The 22,739-nt window shown below is 40.7% G+C and overlaps 1 protein-coding gene across 3 annotated transcripts in view; it reads left to right on the top strand.

Moving 5' to 3' along the window:
- The window catches only part of Cad89D (cadherin 89D), a 379,672-nt gene that overhangs the window by 157,503 nt on the left and 199,430 nt on the right, over positions 1–22,739 (top strand). For all 3 annotated transcript variants that reach the window (XM_081729479.1, XM_081729481.1, XM_081729480.1), the window contains exon 3: positions 13,685–13,815. In XM_081729479.1, coding sequence (XP_081585605.1) covers positions 13,685–13,815 — 131 coding nt within the window. The remainder of the gene's footprint in view (positions 1–13,684; positions 13,816–22,739) is intronic.

Genomic DNA, 22,739 nt, shown 5'->3' with positions numbered 1-22,739 from the left:
TTCGACTTGTTAAATTCCGTTCCCATTCTCAAAATAAATCCAATATTTCTCTTTGTGTCATTTACAGTTTGATTTATAAAATAATCAAACGATAGTTTGCTATCATATATTACGCCCAGACAGTGTTGCCGCACTTGTATAATTGTACTAAATTCAACCCTTTTTGTCATTCATCGGCCCGTTGGTAAAACGCTGGCATTTTCAGCCCCTTTTGTGAAAGAGTTGGTACAATTCTACCCAATTCAGCACCATTCAACAAATACTTGTCACATTTTCAAAAGTGTCTGTAAGATTTTTCCTACATCTCCTCCTTCGGTCGTGAAATAAGCGAGAATAAGGTGCAAAAATTTATATTTTAATATTTTATTATAATGTACTGTTTACACACGAACTCGGAGATGATTGATTTGTTTTTCGTTTTATATATTTTTTCATGTATGACCTTAATATTGTTTTGGTTTATCGGTCACTTTGAAATAGAGGCGCGTTTGGTTTCCTTACAATACATACCGAAGATGATAACTGTTTTCCGTTTTAATTTGCAGCCTCTGTTATTCTTCCTATGTGCGAGAAAAGTTTCATCTACTTCCACGGTTATTCGGGTCCTCCTATTTGGATGTTTCTTTTTTCTTTTTTTTTTCTTTTTTTAAAGTAATTTTTAAAAAGAAAGCTTTCTTGATTTGAACTCTTGGAAGAGTGGGGGAGTGTTCTAGAACTTTACCTCTTTTAGTTTCATGTTATAGAACCAGGGGCGGACTGAGATGAAAATTTCACTGTGGAACAATTCCACCAACCACCTCTTTCAAAAAAAGGTAGCCCCTATTTTTTATCCAATAATATTTCTTATAATTTTATATTTTTAATTTTGTCCTTCACAAATTAAGGAATATAGACTCTTTTAAATGAAACTATATTCAATTCAAGATAGGTCTACTTTGTGCTTAGTATTCCCAATATTCCCTTAGCACACAATCGTCGCATTAGTACAGGTATTCTACTGTTTTAAGAGAAAGACTTTTTGTGTATTTAGCTTTTTATTAGCAACTTCATACAAAACAAAATTTTGGGGGTTGGCTGGCTGTTATATATTTTAGCAAGTTTTATGAAATTGTGAAGTGAATTAGAAATATGAACAAATATCTACAGCCAGACATGGACACATACCTACATATCTTTCAGATTACATTTTCAAGTTATGAGCAGGAGATAAAAGTGAAGGGGAACGTGGGGGGACGGCGTCCCCCCACTTCTACAAAATGTATGTTGCGTTCCCCCAACTTTTCAAAAAGAATACAATGATCAATGATAGGCATCGGACACGGCGTGCCGTCATGCGTCCCTCTAGTCCCCCTACCTTTTCAGATAAACGTTTACCCCTGGTTAGGAGTATTTTTTTTAAGGACATCACTTTTCTGTGCTACACTATCTATGATGTTATCTACATTAATATACTGAAACATTTCCTTCTCCACTGACATAACCATAAAGTATTCCAACTTATCCTGTGATAGAATCATTCTCAGTGTTTTTTTTTTTTTTTTTTCACGAAATTAAACATAGAAAAGCTTCTCTCGCATGCTACTTATGTAAAAGAAAGTGTGAGCATGTACTTGTAGACAGATCTTACCTTACAATAAGTTCCTGTTAAAAGATTATATATACACAAAAGTCTGTAACAACAAACACAACAGTCCTGACATGAACGACTGTCAATAGGCCTACACTTTTACAGATATAGCCTACATCTTTTGATTGGGTCATACTGCACTGTCTGGAAGTCTTTTAGATCTACCGGCCCCTTGAAATTGTAATGGACCAGCCCCTGTGGAAAGCTTTACAACTCCACTATGGCCAGTCCGCCCCTGTATAGAACCATGTATTACACTGCTATAAAATAATGAATTCAGCCCTTTTTGTTTCAATTTGGTCCTATTTTTCAGCCCACTCCAGAGGTAGGACAGTGGCAAAACCGCGCCCAGATCTTTCACAATTGTTCCCACTTTATTGGTTTGCCATCTATCTTATATTGAAATTTAAAAAACAATCCACTTCTTAGTGAAGGACACGGTTTTACATTTATCTGTATTTATGTTTAACAAATTGCATTTGCACCACTCATTTACTCTGTCTAGATCTTCCTGCAAACTACCACAGTCCTGTGCTGTTATAATTCTGCAGTAGCGTACGCAGAAATTTATTTCGGGGAGAGTTCAAACTCAATATAAGGGTATATTATATAAAAAATTTCTAAAATTGCCCCTAAAATTAGGCTAAATTTACACAAAAGTCGAAATTTCGGGGGGTCCGGACCCCCAAGACCCACCCCCTGCGTACGCCCCTGTAATTCTCCTATATAATTTTAGGTCATCTGCATACAGTAGTTTGTATGAGGTTTTAATACAATTAGAAAAGTCATTAATGAAATTATAAAAATGGCTTGAGTGTAGGATGTTCGAAATTTCTAGAGGGAACTTGAAAACGAAACACTACAAATTTCTGGTGAACATAGCTACACCTGTTTCTGTTTTTTTCTGTTCGTAACCTTCACCGTAATGGTAAACGATGCTATGCTATACGAAATGAGAAATTTGATTGTGGTCAGACCGCTTCGCCCAAATAACTGCTGCGGTTGGTTTGAGGGCAGGGAACGATTCTGTGACCTCTTAGCAGAAGTCACGCAGGATGCAGCACCTTCATCTTACTGTCGGTCCTTCCCCCTCCTCCAGCGCGGTTCCTTAATCTCTTCGTGTTTCTTCATGAAGAAAGGAGAATCGCCAGTTATTTCATCTCGCGTTTGGCCCTCCCACTTTTTTTCTGTTTCCTACTTGAATCTGATATTCTCATTATGGGAGAGGGTGTGCGCGGGAGGGGGAAGTAAAGGTCAGCTGCTGACCCACTATTCATGCCCACTTTATATAAGACGTAGCCGGTCGCCGGGTGTTGACCTTCATATTTTCTTATAAGCTAGTTAAGAACATGATAGAATAGACGATTACATTACCGTACTTTGCAATGTAATAACTTGTACTTCTGTCGTCAGAAAAAAAATAATGTAGGGAAGGAACCAATTTAACATTCAAAAGAATTTCTAACTTTTTTCTGTGTTACGTTCTTCTTAAGATGACCTTCATAATTTTTCTCTTCTGAAGACTAGTTTCCGAATACACGTGCCATGAACTTGAGTAACAAATATGAATAAACTTCTAAAATTATAAAATAAAATAAAGAAAGAAAGAAAGATTTTTTTTAAAAAAAGAAGGCAAAAAAAATATCCAAAAAATAGACAGTACCAGGCGCGCATCTATTTTTTTTTTTTTTTTTTGGGAGAAGTCCAAAGTATTTTCTGGGGGAGGTGGGTCCAATATGTCTAGGCTATATAGTATTACACCTGTGTTATTCTGCACCCGAAAAAGACTGTTAAGTAATTGCTAATTACTGCCATCCAGGGGCGGCGATTCGGGAGGGGGGGGGGGCAAGAGGGGGCAGTTGCCCACCTACTTTTTTGAAGTGACCCCTTAATGTATACAGTTTCATTTAGAAATATAAAGTTTTTGTGTGTATTACTGGCTCATAGAAAAAAAAATAGTGTCACATGCCGTTACGTGAGTACGTATTGGTTATTTATCTTCCTGTGAAGTTACGAAAGCTACAGAAATTGCATTTTAATTGCAATTCAAAGCAATTAATATTGCAATTGCGTATTTCTTTCAATGTCGTAGTATTTAACTTGTAAATGCTTGTAGTATTTATTGTCTTTCATTTACTAGAATAGTAACGTACATTTAATGCCATGTGTAGAATTAAAAATATAAGTTGTTCAGTTCCCCAGTTTCAATGTAACTTCTACGAAACGAGCCTCATTATTCATTACTATGATTATTATTATCCTTTATATTTATTTATTGTAACTTTGTTATTAAATAATCCGATCACACAGTTTTCCAGATAGAATTTTAAGATGTTCATGAGCAAGGAACCAAATCCCTTCTTACACTTTCGTTGTTTAAGAGTACAAAGGGTTAGTACCTACTTGCGTTGCTCTCGTTAATTTACTTAATAAAATGTGAAATACAATATTTTGACTGAAAAAGATAGTATCCTATTAGTTATACCACCTTTCGTCATACAAAGGGTTAGAAAGAACCAGGAAAACTAACACTGATATAAAAACATTCAGATCATGTCTTGCCCCCCCCCCACTTTTAACGTTCAATCGCCGCCACTGCTGCCATTCACCTATGTTCTAAGAAAATCTGATAAAAGTAGACTATTTTTATAAGAAAAGGAAGATGTATTTATCTATCTTTCAGTTTAACGTCCCTCGAATATACCCTATAGCCTAAGGGAGACAGATTATTAAGTCAAATGAATGATAATGAAAAAAATTGGTGGAATGAGAAAGTCACCCTCACCATAATAGTGAACTAGAATCTCACACATAATTGACGCCAGAGACTCATTATGCATAAGTGACTTCACGTACATCATTCTGGGCATTCATTCTACGTATGGTTCAGGCCGGTAGACAGCCCAAACATATATGGGGGTCCCGGCTGAAGGTAGGGGGGGCCCGATCCAACCATATTATGGTTCATCACCATATTATAGTAGCCTTACATTTGCAAGCCTACCCTGAAAATTTTAGGGGGGGGCAGCAAAAATTTAGGGGGGCCCGGCTCCCTAGACCCCCTGGATACGGGCCTGGTATGGTTATTGTAAGGATGAAAAATGGCAGATTAGTGTTGAACACAAATTGTGTCTGGAACCAAGATATGTCGTTATATCTCATTTTAGAAAGAGTTGAGTTGATTATAGTTAGCGTCCCCTTCAGCAGCGAGGCTATATGAGACTTGGACCTACTGATTAACGTGTAATCCGAACCACATGAGCTCCCGTCGGAAATCGAACCCGGGTCTCCGATCATTTTAGAAAGAATCCTAGAGATTTACATATTTGCACTTTGTAACTCAAATACTTACCAGAACTTCTAGCAAGGTAGAAAGCCTTTTCTACTCAACATATGTTTGCATACAGAACTACTACTGCCATCAGCTGTGTGTGTGCGAGACTATTAAGGGATCATTATAATATGAAAGGTAATCATCACTCAACTTATTCTAAGATGGATAGATGTCAGGGTTTGGGAGCAAAATTAGTGCAAAAACAGTGGTAGTGTCTGCAGTTCTTTTCTGATAATTAGACAAACGAGAATTGCCACTTATTACACAATTGTATAAATATTGAAACTTTATTTAAAGCGTAATTGAAATTTATGTAGGATGCTCAGAAAAAATTATGTTTCTGTCGTTAATACGTTCTGAATACGGCTTTATTTGGACTATACAAAACAAGTCTGTAAAAACTACATACTCGCACCATTTACTAGTGGATAAATAGTTGGTGTCTGACATGCTGAACTTGAAGATTTACATATTCATAACATTGAATTGAGAAAACGATAATTGTGCCTGTTGTGCAGTGCTGAATGGTTGCGAAACCTGGTCGCTTAAGCGAAGAGAAATACCCAGACAAAGTATTTGAGAAGAAAATCCCGAGACGAATATTCAAGAGCCAATAGCAGCGGAAAAAACCAATGGGGGAAACTTCGAAAGGAGGAACTACAAAAATTTGTACCGTTTACCAAACATTGTTTGGGTCATCAAGTTTCAAATGAAATGCAATTGGAAAATGACCATTAGAAAGAACTAGGCGCAAATGGGGGAATAATATTAAGAAGGATCTCGCAGAAATAAAAAAACACAAAGTTGAAACTGGATCCAGTTGGGAAACGTCAGAAATCAATGGAGAGCTTTTGTGAACGCGGTATTGAACTTCTGGGTTCCATAGGCCATTGGCTGTGGGACGGCGATTTGTTGCAATGCAAGTAGTAAAAATTTATGTGTGAAGGAGTAAAGTGGTTGACAACTCTGGAAAAATAAAATTAGCGGTACCTGTTAATAATTCTTTAAAAAATACATGTAGAATAATTGTACTTTAAATCTTGTTATACATAGTTGAACCTGACAAAATTTTTTTAGCCAGTTGGCAATCCTAAGGGGCGTCGCCGTTACCAAGACAAAGAGCAATACATATAGTATGCTACAATGGGATTTATTACATATGCAGTATATAAAAAACAATTTCTTCCAAAAAAAGTGAAAGCTATCAATTTTCGTTATTGGCAACAAAGGGCATATTTTTAGCGCCAAAAAATTTTCACCTGACTGTCTCAATGAGACATAATGTAAATAAGTAATACAAAACTAACATTTTCAATACAAAACAAAACCCCCCAAAATCTACGTTGTCAAACTAAACAACACACTGAGATAAAGAATGTGATAAAAGTATTTAAAAAAAACAAACATATAACAGTTTCAACACATTAACTGTGTCTTCATCAGACTTCCAATCTTCTCTTTTGGCTTTGTGTTTTTATATATATTTTATTACATAGCCTTGCTCAGTATGTTGCTGTGTTCAGTTTGACAATATAGAAACAAGGCCTGCTAGAATAGTTGTAGGACATTTTCCGGAACTGATGACGGAAATAGACGAATGAAAGGATAATAAAAGGAAGAGAAGGAGTAGAAATCTGATGAAGACAGTTAATATGTCGAAACTGTTACGTGTTTCCGTTTCTATATATTTCTATCAAATAGCTTTGCTCACCGTGTTATGTTTGGTTTGAAAAAAAAATCTTGCACTCCCCAAAATTTCTTTGCCCCTGTTTTTGTCTCCTCAAGAAAAATTAAAGCTGGTGTCGTCTTGCTCATAGAATACAAACGGTAAGTGATACTGGGACTTGTTTTTCCTTTTTATACATTGATTAAACGTCCTAGGAATAGGTTCCACCTCCTCCTATTTTTCTTCAAAAGAGGAAATGATCTTCATCACTTTTGGTTTGGAAATGATAAAAGATAAGGAAAAATGTTGTTGTATGCATTTACCATCCCAAGAAATAGGTGCACTATTCATCTTTAATAAGACCATACAAGTTGAACGTATAATATTGTAATGGTAGTGCGTTACGTTCGAGCGTTACTCCATACAATAATTCTTAAACACAAAGGAATTTTTGAATTCTGTTCTTTTTTTTCTTTTTTTTTGCAATAGATATAGCCCGACAAGAATGACTTGATTGCTGAGCCAATTAGAATCATAGCTAAATATAGCCTAACAAACCATCACATAGCTAAATGAGAAAAGTTATAAACAGAAATGACTCATTCTTGATCAACTGTGTAAATAGATGTTAATAGAGTATTCTGTTAATTCGTAACTTCCTGCAATTTCAGCATCTCATACATCAAGTGTGCTCTCGAGCTATAGAGTGATTATCTCGTCCAAATTTATCAATACAGTCAATCCGACACTTAAAAGATAAAGGGTGAGTTATGTCCGTCCGTTATTCCAGACGATAACTTTTAAACGAAAGCTATATTTTATTTCTTGTTTCAACAATAGACAGCTAGATGAATTATTTCGACTGAGTTCGTTAATAGGGTCAAGGTGACTTTAACGGTGGATATCCATATCACATTTTCTATTATTATTGAAAGAAAAGTGGTAGGAGTTAGACGTCATGCCGCTAGATGGCAGCAAATACCCTGCAACATTTGACATCTACCAAGTCAAATTGGAACTATTTGTAGACAATATAAAATCCATGCTAAGTACCAAAAATGATTAAGCTCAATTTAATACAAAAATGTGTCCTATGAACCTAACACTACTCAATGTAAAACTAGCTATCTAGTATTCACTGTGGAAGTAGTTGAAATAATCAACAGAAGAATGCATGTGCCTATATGTCCCATCAGTTCTGAAGTAACATCTAGGCTGTTTACTTAATATTTTCGTTTTGGTACTTAGCACGGATGTTATATTCAGTCTACATTCGTTCGTGATTTTTTAAAAAATGTTCACCAGAACTTATTTATTTCTTTATTGAACCAGAAAATACTAGATGTCGCTACTAGTTTCAAAAGTGGATAATTAGTGTTTCGAAATCCACCATAATGTTACAATGTAAACCGAAACACACTTGTTTATTCCAAGAAATACTTTACACTTTATAGTTACGTTTTGTACGTACCATGTCTAAACTAGTCCTGTGTGTTACTTTTTTTTTTTTTTTTTTTTTACAACGTATAAAGGCTCAGATATAAAACAAAAAATAATATATTTTTAGAAAATCAGTCACACGTAGATGAAACCAGTTCGGTGACCAAAATGTGCATCTTAATTTGAATAAAATGTAACTCTGAGTTTAACGCTTTCGTGCTATCCGAAAAAAAATGTATGAAAATCATGTAAAACAGAATCACATTATTTAAATGAAAGATTTAGTGCATTCTAGACAGCACTTGTTCTTAAATAATTCTCCTCGTGTATTAGTGATAGAATTAGTCACTATGTAGTGCTTAGAATACTGATGTTTTTGAAACGCTTCTAAGTCTAAACCGCTAGGAGCAACTATTTATCATTCTAATCCACGTAGCTACAATTCATGCAAACATGTTGTTTTTCGTTTATCTTTTTCTAAAGAAAGATGTGACAACGGTATATTTTCGTGATTTCACAACCACGCCTCTGCTTTCGGAATTGCTCCAGTTTACACACTGAGTATATCAACATGTAAGGATTTATTCCATCAATTTTATGTATGTTTTTAATATTTAATTAGTTACGTTTACCAATACTATTTTAAATATTGATTCTGTCTGTGTCCGTCCGTCCGGGAGACAATAATCTATATATTAAAAAAAAATCAACACAAATCACAACCAAAGGACCCCGCAGATCATTATGGAAATTGGATTTTGGTGGAATTGCTTGAAACCGTGACATGTTGCAGATATTGGGATAGTGAGAAAAAGTCTCAATGGACACAACCACCTATCACTGACCGTTTGGTCAGAACGAGGCCACTTTTTTGAAAACAGCCGATGAATGAAATTGTGACGTGGTGTAGATCTTATCGTGAGAAAAAGTCTTAATGTGCATAACCATCAATTATTGACCGTTTTGTTACTACAGGTCCAGATTTTTGAAAACTACCGGGTGTAACGATATTTTGGATTTCGGTGAAAATGAATGAAATTGTGATATGTTGTAGACGGCATGTTGTTCTCGCGATCCTGAGAAAATGTGTTAATTTGTGGCTACCAAGCCACGGTAGGTCGGTTGGTAGAGGATTTGTTCGCATTCGGTAGGTTCGGCCCGGACCGGTCATACTGTCTACGGTTTTCCAGTGCTTTCCTTTGTCCCACAAGATGAACACTGGGATGTTATCTATGCTTAAATATTGTTGGCCGTTACTCTTCCCACCCCTTTTCCGGGTTGTAGAATAAGAAGAGAGGATCTAAACCTTTTCAGGGTTTCATACAATTCCACCAAAATCCCAGAAATTCGTTATCTTCGGCTGTTTTCAAATGTGGCCCTGTAGTGGCCAAATGGTCAGTGATTGGTGGTTGTGCCCATTGAGACTTTTTCTAGCGATCGCAATATATACAACATGTTACGGTTTCAAGCAATTCCACCAAAATCCAGAGTATCGGTATTTTCGGCTGTTTTCAAGAAAGTGTCCCTGTAGTGGCCAAATGGTCAGTCACTGGTGGTTGTGCCCATGGAGATCTTTTTAACACAATATCTACAACATATCACGGTTTCAGTCATTTTCAACGAAATCCAGAAGATCGTTCGTTACCTTCTGCTGTTTTGAAGAATGTGGCCCCGTAGTGGCTAAATGGTCAGTCCCCTTAAGGACGTCGCGGTCGGTAAGAGGGATTGCCGCCGTCGACGATAGTGGGCCGCCGAAGGCAGCCGGCACCTGTCCACGGCGACACGTCGATCTACTTGTTCAAAGTTGCCGACCTTTTGCCGAGGCGGCAAGCGGTCGAAAATCGTAAACTAAAATGAACTTAACCGAGTCTTTGCTGACTGTTGCAGACCGTCAGAGTCGGCAAAACTGTCGGAAAATTCTCTTTCCGACCCTCTGCCGACTCCTTATACCGCCCTCTTTTCGATGGCGGCGCCTTTAGGGCCGTTTGCCGACTGCTCGGCAAGACAACTTTCCGACGGCGGCTCCGGCGCATTTAATGCTCATTTCCGGCTGTTTGCCGACTGCTCGGCAAGGCAACTATTCGTCGCGGTCGAAAATCCCGCTGAAAGACGCCGGCAATCCGACCGCGGCATCTGTTCGGCATGGACAAATTGTCCGACTGTAGGCGGCAGAATCCTGACGGGAGTGATGTGTGGTTGTGTCCATTGAGACTTCGACTCACGATCCAGATATTTACAACATATCAGAGTTTCGAGCAATACCACCGAAATCGAATTTCCATAAGGATTGTGCGTGCTCCTTTCGTCAAGATGTAAAAGATAGAAAGTTAAAAATCGAATTCGTTGTTAGAGGCGATATTTAAGCCGGAAATGGTAGAAATAAACCATTTCCGGTTTTACGTTTTTCACTATAGATCAAATACATAGAATATAATACATAGAAAAATGTTTTGCAGTCGATTAAGCGTCCCAAGAATACAATTCATTTGCACGCTTAACTCTTCGTTTACTAAAACCGGAAGTGATAGAAATTCTCTTCAACTTCCGGTTTCAATGTAGAATTACATAGAGCAAAAACTATAACAGATACGAAGAAGCTGTTTTCTGCAATAAATTAGGTGTTCCAGGAATTTATTTATTTATTGCCTTTTCTCTACCGCAGCGAGGTTAGGGCCATATGGCCCTCCTCTCTTACACCTAACTACTAACGAAAGGTTGAAAATTATTTGATACAATAAAAAAAAAGCACGATACATTGATTCATAGTACACACGGACATACATAAACACAAAACACACACACACGCACTCACAAACACATATGTTTATTAAGAACACAATTTAAGAATAACTAACACAATATAGAATTATACTATATAAATATGTCAAGAATATATTTCATTCGAATACCTAACTCTCTACTAAAACTGGAAAACCGGAAACAACTTCCGGTTTCAATGTAGGTCGAAAACAATAAGAGACACCAAGAAGCACTTTTTTTTCGGAATCGATTTAGCGTTCTAAGAATACGTTTATTGTACAGTAAAATTGCGCTAGCTTTTCTTTGTAACTATATAACTCTGAAATTCCATAAAGACCAATTTGTTAGTGCGAGTTAATTCTATTCAGTGATGCCAACCTGGAAACTTATAACATCCTCTCTTAAAAGTTAGAAAATCCCATTTTGCTTTGAATTTCAATCGTTATACTACTACTACTACTACTAATACTACTAGTATACTACTAATAATAATACAGTAATAAAATATGAACATAAAACTGTTCGGTCTTGTATGTGTAAAGAATAGTTTATGTGAATAAGTATTTCCTTAATCAAAAACTTTTTATTATTATTATTATTATTATTATTATTATTATTATTATTATTATTATTATTATTATTATTATTATTATTATTCATCAGAAGCGCAGTGTCTTCATTAAGTCTGGGTGCGAACACCTCATATTGAGCCTAACGATACTAACTTGGTTTTTCATACACTGTATTTTCTTTGTATTTTCTGTGGAATGTTTTGGAAGTTGGTTGTTTATCGTTTAATATGTTCTTTTCTTTCTTTCGGTCATTCGTTCATTATTCTATTCTTTTTTTTTCCTTTAAATTCCAGAGTACAATTTTCGTTTCTTGGTGGTTGATTTTTGAGTATTACACACTTCAAACACCACTTTCTCAGTACCATAAACTTTCCTGATTAAAAAAAAAAAAACAAAGTTGACAACACTGACTTCATGCTTATTAATGACTCATTATGACTATTTTTCTCCTCTAAAAAAATTGTTGACACGGATTTGACATACGTGAAAAATTCCATATACCTAGGTATATTTCCAATTTCGATAAAAAATTTCTTTGATCTCTTTTCAAGAAATTCATGTTAAAAAATCCCACGAAATTTGATTTTTCCGACGAGTTGGTATTACTGATTCAACTGAACATTTATTTAGCAAGAAAGTTAAACGGGTGCACAGGAATTCTTGTCGCAAATTGCAAACATAAGTGTAAGGAAATGCCATGCAGTATATGTACAAACTTACACGCACAGAAACAAATATTTTGTTAGAAGAAAACGATTAATGTATTCAGTGAATGAATCCTATTATCATCCGCTTTGCAGAGGTCACTTTCGAAGATTGAAAACAAGTTTTTGGCCCGTATTCAGCTGCCACTGTCTTGGAAATACGTTTTCATTTCATATACGTTTGACAGTTGCTAGATCTGTGGATATTCTTTCCGTTCCACCAGTATACAACCTTACACAATGTCTTGCACTTCTCGATTGGTCATTAAAAGGAGACGTTTGGTGGACTTTTCTAATTAGGTACAAAGTAGTCAGCTTCAGAAATTGCTGAACGTCATGAATGGTTTGTTCCAAGATCAGGCCAAAACAGGGGGGCGTCTCCGTTCGCTAGAGAGTGCCAAAATTTCAAAAAAAGGACCACGAATAATGCTCTTCAAAGATCTGGCCATTCAAAGAACTTTTAGTGATGCAAGATTTACTGATGATACTATCCACAGTAATAGACTGTCACATCAGAAATTTGGCAGAGAACATTTTCTTGCCTGTCAGTTTCAAGCAAACATGAATATTAATATTCGGAATATCATTCCAGAATTCTTAACCTGATGTCTCTGTTGAGTCAAAAGGCAATTAAGTTTTGTCATCCATTATGATGAAGTTTTGACCACCTAATTTTACTAGATGCCTGTACAGCCATTTCCAATGACATTTTGCACATGTACCCTAATTATTTTTCATTCAGTATAGCAGGTTATTTAATCTTTGTTACGATGCAAGTATCTTTCTTGATACCACATACACTGGCCTCGAGCCACTAGTTTCTGTGCAGCCTCACAGTTACATAGCAACAAATTGTTTATGAGCAACCGTTTCAACTTTGCAGCATTGTGCACAGTCTTCACAAAAAGAATTCGCCCTGATGATGGTTTGTACGTGACGTCTGCTGTTTTGCTCTGTAGATGGTCCAAAAATTTATTCCTTGCTCTTGAAAATGATGAACAATCAGCTTGATATCATGTCCATTGGCCAGTAAAAACGTAACGGTTTCCTGTCGTTTAATTTGATTTTCTACTATCTTCCCCTTACCAGTACACAAACACTTTGCACACGCGTTATCGCTTTCGATGTTACTTCACAGCCGAAATCGAGCAGCTGCTGTGCTTGTGCGCTTGCGCCAACTTCGTGACAGGAATTATTGCGCACTCTTTAAAAAAGAAGAACCAACAACACCAATTTCTGTATCACTTTGGGGAGAAACATATAGGTATATTTGTTTCATTGTCAGATTTCGAAGCAAAGATATCAAAATTCTGAATGTCCCATGCAATCCTTGAAGAGACACGGATCCGCTTGCTCCCCAAGATTGGCGTTCCTACACGGAAATGTATTTTTTTATATTAGATTTATTGACATATAACACAACAGGCACAGGCCTAATTACAGTGTTACATAGTATATCGTTATACAGATTATATAGGTTAATAAAGCTATTGGTAATAATTACATTTGTCTTACAAAATTTTCTGTTTCACATCCCTTGGGAGATGCTTCATATTAAAAATTTTGTTTTGTACTTTCCAGGTTGTCAATTCTATCCTCCTGGAGAGTACCTGAAGTTTGTCCGAGTTTCGGAGAATGTTCCTGTGGGGGGTGAGGTCCTGAATGTTCAGGTCTACCCCAGGCGAAGACTCAGCATACAGCCAGAGGACAAGGTAAGGACATATTTTACTTATCATGTTATATAAAGAAGAACGGTGGGAGAAAATAGAACAGCGGACTTGTTTTCTATACCTGGCTAGTATTATTAATGAACATCATTAGTGAGCGATATAGAATACATAAGATTAGTGAATGTGAAATAAAAGCAAGGATAGGAACAGCGAAAGAAGCCTTTAAGAGGAGGAAAAGTTTATTTTGTGGGTCTTTGTATTAAGAGTTAAGAAAAAAAAACATGAACTAATTTGTGTTGTGCGTTGTACTCTGTGGGGCAGAAACATGGACATTACGCAAAAGCAATAAAACTAGGATCTTTCGAAATGTGAGTATGGAGAAGAATTGAAAGAATTAGCTGGGTCAAACAGAGAACGAGTGAGAGAGTCCGAAAGAAAAGAACAGTTTTAGACGAATTGAGGAGAGGAAGATAAACTGGTTGGGACATTAGTTGAAAAGGAACTATATAATATGAAAGTACTGTGGTATAAAAAAAATGAAATCTTTAAGTTTTACGTCCCATGTTATGCCGGCTAGGCTAAAGGAGACGGGGATGATGAGAAATGAATGGAATGGCAGACTGAAGAAAGTATGAGGAAACGGGAGAACCCCGGAAAAACACACGCACACGGTGTTTGTCCATCACGAAACTCACTTGGCACGAGCTGGTATCGAACTAAGGACCAGGATTACCAGGATTCCGGTATGGTGGTCGGCTATGGAGAGTAGAGGATATGGTAGTAAGAAAGAGGGGGCGAGGGAAGGTATAGTTGAGGGACGATATCAGAAGAGAAAAATCGTAAAATGGTACGTTAAGAGGTTAACTGAAACACCTGGAGCATGGAAGCTTCTGAGTTACAGCACGTGGTCTACAAATAACGACAAAATACCTATAATGATGATGATGATAATGGGGTGATATATATATAAGGGGGGTCTAGGGGGGCCGGGCCCCCCTAAATTTTTGGCATATATATATCAACAACACCTTCATGGTCAGTAACTAAATAAAAATGTTTTCTAGAACACACACACTTTAGCACAACTCAATTTTGAATTGGTTGTTTAGTTGATTTAGAGTGTAATACCCTATTTCAACACTATGGTTATATGAGACGTAATCTTATAGCATTAGGTGGTAGTTCGAACCACATGATCTTCGATCATAAACTGAATTGTGATTTATTTTCCAGATAGCCACTAAGAGACACTAATTAATTAGCTGAAGGTTTATTTCCATTTCAGGAAATAGGCTATACGGTTCGAATTGACCTCATCTTAGTCATTGTCAACTCCTGAGAGAAGTCACTTAGGTAAAAATTTAAATTTTGTCGCTGGAAGCTGCAATAATAAATCTTACCGAATATACTAACTTTTATACTTAGCTTTCTGAAGCTATATGATGCTTTCCTTCCTTATTTTCTAGTTTCAAAAGTTAAAATTTTACCTATGTGACATCCGCTGATAGCCACCACTGTGTCATATAGCCTCGGTTTTAAGATGACAGCAGCCTCCAGCTTATGGTAATGTACTTTTTCTTGCCAAGAATGATTTTCATGTACTCAAGATTACATGTTTGCTAGGAACAGAGAATTATTATTACTTTTCTCCATTTTCGTGTAATGACACCAGGGGCGTAGTGTCCATGGAAGTTGTGGAAGTTGTGTTCTCCCTAATTAAACAAAATATTGCAATAATGATTAATGATAGAGATGGAGTGGTCTACCAGAACGTATTGATTCGCCACCTACAACGATCTGCTGCCTATAGGTCTTGTTATTGTGGTGGTGCCGATTACCATCTAACCCGTGCTTCCTCATTCATTGGACGTTAATCTTGTGCGTTGAGTACACCTTAAGGTTTGTTCTTGACCCTGGCATTTGCATACACGAGTAGCCACGGTCTCATATCAAGGGAGTGCGATAGACCCACTGCACGGACAGAATGGAGTTCAAAGTGCCTACCAATTTATCCTACCGCTCGAGTCGGCCCTGATGGCGAGTCAGGCCCTTCCATACTCTGCAAAATTTAAAAGGCAAACTCATCTCCCGCCAGTACAACCACTAGCTACTACATACCTCGGTTTGACCACAACCTGGCAGAGTTTAACCCAATCTGAGAGCCCCAGGGGAGTAGGCTTGATAATTCTCGGCTCTACCTACCTGTATCGTACAATGGTTACCATTTTCCGCTTAGAGATACTGCGAACACGTCGAGACATTCTTGTATCTCATCCCGGATCCATTAGTATGCATTAACTCAATATTTGGATTTGATATCAGACTCTTATCCCGGAGAGATTCCTCCTTTCTATGGGGTCGGAAACATTTACCTAAGCAGTAGACTGACATTTTCCCGCTCCTCGATAGGATCGTCTAAGTAATACAGGATTTCCTGCAATGACTGTAGAGTTACACCGTACATTACCAGAACCAATGACTGATGAAGAACGTCTGCGTTCAGACATGGCTATTTGGAAATCCACCGAAGTTTTGTCTCCTGGTAGGTTCGTTCAAACAATCCGAGACTACTTGTTTACGTGCCGTGTAAACATTGTAGCTATGGTACCTTCCGAACCCAATAGTACGTGTAGGTCATCATTTGGGAGAGTCCACCGCACCCTCTCTCTTTAGGGCCTTCTAAGTACTCTATTTACGGAAGAGGTACACCGTGCATTTCCGGGCACAATGGCCGATGTATACTGTCACTTTTTAAAGACAATGGCCATTTGGGAGAGGCGGCTCCTCTGGTAGGATAAAACCTGCACCCAGTAAAGGATAAAGCCTGGAACAAAGATTTCCTCCATTACGTCTCTTACTTTTAAGGTACAAGAGTGTGTTAGGGTCTAAGATTCCATTCCGGACCCAAGAGGATACACTAAATGTTCTTTGACAATTGAGCACCCCTGCCGGTAGGGTGTCAGATCTACACCCTAGAGAATACTGACCATCCCTCTTTAATACGCGTTGTGCACCAATCGCAGAATATTAAGAATAACGCGTTAAATATTCGTAATAAATGTACAGAAAATAGCAGGTACCTCTAAATACGAAGACCACGATATGTCAGTGACAGCTTTGAAATTTACCGACTCATACATAATTACATTATGAACCTGAGACACAAGGGTTTGTGAGTCAAACAGTCTAAAGAAGGACGTGTGAAAACAAATCTGATGATCAGAAGGTTGCTAATTATATGATATTATAAAGTATAAGAACGTATAACGAAGAGTGTACTAGAGTTGACTACGGTAATAAATTGCTTTGTTAGTATAGGTCATCACTAATTAACTTTCCTGTGTCGAGAGGTTGTCGGATAGTACAATAACTAACTAGAGCAGCAGAGCAGAGATTTCTTGGCGGTTTTTGTGGTTGATTTAAGTACCGGGCTTGGGCCCTTGCCTTCCATTTGTGTTGTTGACTGTCGTTTGTTTTGCGTGCGTATTTGTTGTGAGAGAGGACGCAACTGTCGCGCTCCTCTTTTGCTGTTCCTATGTCAGTTTAGTGGTTGTGCGTTTTAGGGGTGCGGCATCTTGTAAGTTCGTCTTCTTGGGTTGGCCGTTCCTATGGTGGCTATGTGTTGGTGTGGTGAGGCTCTGATTGTCCTCCAGAAGTTGGCTGATCTGTGAATTGTTGTTGTGAGGCTTGTAGGCTGCTATTATTATTATCGGTCCATTAGCTGAGTGGAGGGTGATCCCTGTAGCTTCCAGGGATTGTAGAGGTGGTAGAGGGAGAGGGTCGTACGGGATACTGTCTTTGATTAGAATTGCTGTTCCTCCAAGGGGTCGGTCGGGACGGTCGGTACGGATGGTGGAGTAGTTGCGGATTTTTAGGGTAAGGTGTGGTTTTAGGTGGGTCTCTGACAATAGGGCTATATCCACTTCTTCTCTGCGGAGAAAGTCCTCCAGGTTGTTCTTCTTCTTTTGGATTCCTTCTGCGTTCCAGTGCAGCACTTTGACTTGTCTGTTGAGTCTTCTTTTAGTCGGTGCCATCGTCAAGGATGGACGCGACTACCTCAAACATGATGGTGATTTTGCTTAGTGGGTCTGTCGTTTCTTTCACCGTCCGGAGTCCTACTCGCAGCTTTTCTAGCATTGAACGAAGATTGAGGCCCGAGAAGAGTTCTCGGATCTCTTTGAATGTGTCTGCCAATGATGGTTCAGTGCGTTTGTCCTCGGTGTCTTCTTCGCTGGATTGGGAGTTGTCCTGGGTTGTTTGATTTTTCTTTGTTTCTTGGTTGGGGGGCCTCCTGGTTTTCTGGTTGGTGTTGTTCTTGTCTTCCGGCGTGACTGCTCCTGCGTAAGATGTAGCGTTGTTTCTTCTGCGGCTGGTATCAGAGTTTGAGGGAGGGTCCGACTTAGCTGGTGGTTGGGTTGGCTGTTTCCTCTTGGCTTTGGCCGCCTTGAGCATGGGACAGCCCATGTAGTTGGCGGGGTGTTCGCCTCCGCAGTTACAACATTTTGCCGGAGTGTCCCTCGTTTTCTTCGGACATTCCGTGGAGAGATGGGATTCTTCGCATTTGATGCAGCGAGGGGTCGCCCTGCATGTTTGCGTGGTGTGCCCTACTCGTTGGCATCGGTAGCATTGGAGACTTGACTGACCCTTGTAGGGTTCCACTGCCACTCTGTAACTAAGAAGGTACTTGAGATCGTAAATCTTGTTGTTCGTTGGGTCCTTGGGTAAAGTAACAAGGAATAGCGGAAACAGGGGCCTGTTGCCAGACGGGTCACTGCGTCCCCTCATCTGGACCACATTGGTTGGGGTGAACCCCTGGTCCTTCAAGTCCTGTAGTATGTCAGCCGTTGGAGTGTCGAGTGGCATCTTCCGGATGACTACTTTGATTGGGCGTGTTTGTTTCGGAAGTTCTGTGGCAAATGATTGTCCGGTCTGGATGCAGAAGGCTTCCATCATTTCAAAGTCGCGCCAGGTGGTGCAGTGGATTTTTATGTATGCACTCGGTTGCAGAATTTTGTAGGGATCCTTGCAGTTTGCGGTTAGCGTTTTTATGAAAGTATGTCTTTTCTGGACGTCATATATGAAGAGGGGGGGTATCTTCCTGCTGCGGACGGTGTCCTCCGGATTTTCTTCTTCATATTCGGTGGGTGTTTGACCACCCCCAGCGTTGTATGGGTCGTTGGTGGTGTCCAGCGCCGAGAAAGAGTTCCTGAATTCAACAGGTGGCGTAATGCTACTTTCTGGTCTTCTTTTCGCTTTCTTCTTGGGGTGTTGGAACTCTCCTGCGCTATCGGTAGGGTCGTATTCTTCATCACTGGACCCTGCCATCTCGATGGACTGATCTTGGATCTGGGGGGCATCCGCGTGGACGGTTGCACTGTCAGCTGTTTCGTTCATGTGAGGGGTAGAAGTGGTTTGAGCCGTGAGGGCGTGGAGTTCCTCGAGACTCATAGGAACCAATTTAGCCTGACGGGTTGTTCTGCGGCGTTGAACAGAGCCTAAGTTACTAAAACTCATAGCTTTTAGTTGTTTCGCAAGGCTTGGTTCCGGTCCTGCGGGTGGTTTCCTGACGGGAGGCACTTGGTTTGTATGTGGATCACTGCTTCTTGGGGGGGGGGGCGACCTGAGTGTTTTGTTTCATTTCTTGGCTGACGTCTAAACGCTGTCTAGGAACGTATTGGACGAGCTCCTAGCGGCCAGTTTTTCTTTTAGCCGTATTGCTGGGATCTTTTATTATTTATGGGAACAGGACCTAATTTTTATTTTTCCCCAGCCTATGAGCCGGGCTCCCGCTCCAGCGGGCAACTGAGCTAGGTGGCAGTGGCAGTGGCAGTGTCATGGCGTGTTGGTCTGAAGTACCGGGCCGAAGCCCTTGCCTTCCATCTGTGATAGTTGTGTGTGATTGGTGGTCCAGCGTTTCTGGTGTTGGAGTCTGCTACTGTCGCAGACTCTGGCTTGGGAAGATCTGGGCGACTACTGGGGTTGAGGCATCCTGTGGTGTCTTCTGGCTGGTGGCGGTGGTCTCGCTAGGTCGGTGACTGCAGGGTTTTCGTGTTGTCGTGTTCGGGCCCAGAAGGTCGCTGAAAGGCTGCGTCTTGTTTCGCTGAGGAGCGGCAGATTGAGGTCTTCGTGGATCTGGTCGACTCTTGTATCCATCGAGTGTCCTGTTATTGCCCTTGCTGCCCTATTCTGGACAACTTGCAGCGGTCTGAGGTGGCTTTGCGCTGCGTGTTCCCATGCTTGATGGGCGTAGAGCAGAAGTGGCCGAATGTATACTATGTACACATTCCTTCTCGCCTCGTGGGATAGTTGTCTGGTGAGGAAGATAGGCAGCAGGGCACGGAATCTCCGGTTCGCTCTGTCTGTGGTATCTGTCAGGTGCTGCCGGAAGGTGAGTTTTTGGTCCAAGAGTATACCCAGGTATCTGGCACTCTGCTGCAGTCGTAGCGGAGTCCCTTGATACGTAATGTTGTATTCCTTCGGGGCTCGTTTCCTGTTGAAGTCCACCAGGGCATTTTTGTCCGTGTTGATCTTTATTTTCCAGTTCCGCGTCCATGTCTCAAGGAGGGCGATGTGTCTCCTAAGAGCCATTTCCGCGTACCTGTGGTTTCTGTTGCTGGCGAACAATGCAGTGTCGTCCGCGAACGTCGCTGTCATCGTTGCGGTTGTGGTGGGCAGGTCTGCTGTGTAGATGTTGTACAGCAAGGGTGAAATGCATGACCCTTGTGGTACTCCTGCTCGTATTGGCCTCGGATCTGTGTTTGCTCCGGAGTGAAAGACTCGGAAGCTCCTGTTGGAGAGGTAGCTCTTCACTATTCGGGTGAGGTATCTGGGGATGCCAGCTGAGGTCATCTTATACAGAAGTCCATCATGCCACACTCGATCGAAGGCTTTTTCCACGTCTAAGAACAAGCCTAGTGTGTGACCGCCTTCGTTAAATTGTTGGGTGATTGTTTCTACTGCTCGGACCAGTTGCAGCGTAGTACTGTGTCCAGCTCGAAAGCCGAACTGGTGGTGAGGAATGATGTTCCGGTCCGCGACGCACTGAGTCAGTTTCTTCTGGAGGATGCGCTCCACAACCTTGCTGAGATGACTGAGCAAGCTTATGGGACGGTGGTTTCTGAGGTCCGTTCTTGTGCCTTTTGACTTGGGGATCATGATCAGGCGCGCTTCTTTCCAGTTGGTAGGATAGTGGCCAGTTTGTAGAATTGCGTTTGTGATGCGACACAGGAGTACCATGACTTTACGCGGAGCGTGTTTGATTGCCGCTGGTGGAATTCTATCAGGACCTGCTGCTCGCTGTGTGTTGAGCTTCCTGACAATCTTCTGGACTTCCCTGGGAGTCACTAGTTGGTCTGCTGGGTATGGCTCTGGTTGCTCTAGGATCTGTATGCTTCGTGCCACTGTTTCTGTTGTGCGTCGGTCGGGTTGTATGTTATGCTCCTGGAAGACATTCTCCCAGTGTGCTGCAAATAGGTCTGCCTGTTCTTGAGGTGAGTACACCAGTCCTTGAGGTCCGCGTAGAGGCTGTGTCCTGGGTGGGCCTGAGGGTTTGCTCAATGAGCGAAGGAGTTTCCAGAACTCTGGCGATGGTGTCTCCATTCCACGGATCTTCTGGTCCCACTTTTCCATATTTCTTCTCTGGAGTCTCTTCTTGACTCTGGTTGTAAGGTCGTTCCAGAGAGCCTTGTATTGGTGGTTGCGAGTTGTTTGCCATCTTCTTCTGACCCAGCGTTTCATATGGATGAGGGCTGTGGTCCGCAAGTCACCAGGATCCGGCTGGGGTTGGGGTCTGTCGCTTGTGGTGGTAGCCAGTGTAAGGGCGGATTTCATCGCAGCGGTTAGGTCCTGGACTGCAGTGTCGATGTCCTCCGGAGTTTGTAGAGGATGTCTGGGGTCAACCATCTCTGCTAGCAGTCTGGTGTACTCCTGCCAGTTTATTTCCTTGATCGTTGGAATCCTGCGGGTTGAGACGTGATGCCTTGTCGCTAGTGTGAGTACCACCGGGATATGGTCCGATTGGAGATCATGAATCACATCCGGTCCCTCTGTGATAGCTGCGTTAGCAGTGAGCGTAATGTCGAGGACATCAGGGAGTCCCCCATTCCTTGGGAAGTGCGTTGGCTCCCTCGGTGCTGCCGGTAGGAGATCAATTTGCCTGAGGAGCTGGTGGAGGCGCCGGCCGTTTTGATTGGAGACTCTCGAGTTCCAGGCCGGGTGTTTGCAGTTCAAGTCCCCTCCCAGGAATACTCGGTGGCCTAGTCTTCTTAACAGCTGCAGATCTTGAGCACTGATGAGCCTGTCTGGTGGCCTATATACTGATAGGAGATGTAAGGGACCATCAGGGGAATGGATAGTGATTCCTGAGGCCTCGATGGATTGCAGCGCAGGGAGTTGAAGTATGTCGTGTGGTATATGCTGCTTGATGATCACTGCTGTTCCTCCTTTGGCTCGACCGACGATGGTCCTGCTCTTTTGTGTGTGCTGCTAGCGAATGCTGGCTTCTGATTGGCTCTCGCACCTGCGTCTCTCCGACCAATCAGAAGCAGGTTCTTGGTTTCTGTCGTCTCGGGGCCACGCAACTTGCTGAACAAAACTGTTCTTGTTCGTCGAAATGGCGGTTATAGTGCTGCCGTGCTTTGTTGCTAACTACCAACTCTACTGCTAGCTACGCATGCAACATGCACACTGCACCGCACTTTCACAGTCACTAGAGTTCGGCACAGCACTTAAATGTTCGCAAACACTGTAATAAATGTTTATTTCAATGTTTATTTAAGATGTGGGGAATAACAGTTTATATTTTCACGAAAACACGAAAAGATGTCAGGAGCACAGGCACTCGCGTGACGCGCACTACAGCTTCGTATCTCAGTAATTAACTAACTAGAATAAGGGTTAGCTTTAGAAATATTGCTCGATGTATGCTATGTATCACGCATTACAATATGTCGAGTAAATGCTACACT

This window comes from Thermobia domestica, chromosome 10 (genome assembly GCF_964235325.1).
Source record: "Thermobia domestica chromosome 10, izTheDome1.hap1.1, whole genome shotgun sequence".
NCBI lineage: Eukaryota > Metazoa > Arthropoda > Insecta > Zygentoma > Lepismatidae > Thermobia > Thermobia domestica.
This window is presented reverse-complemented; position numbering and strand designations above follow the sequence as displayed.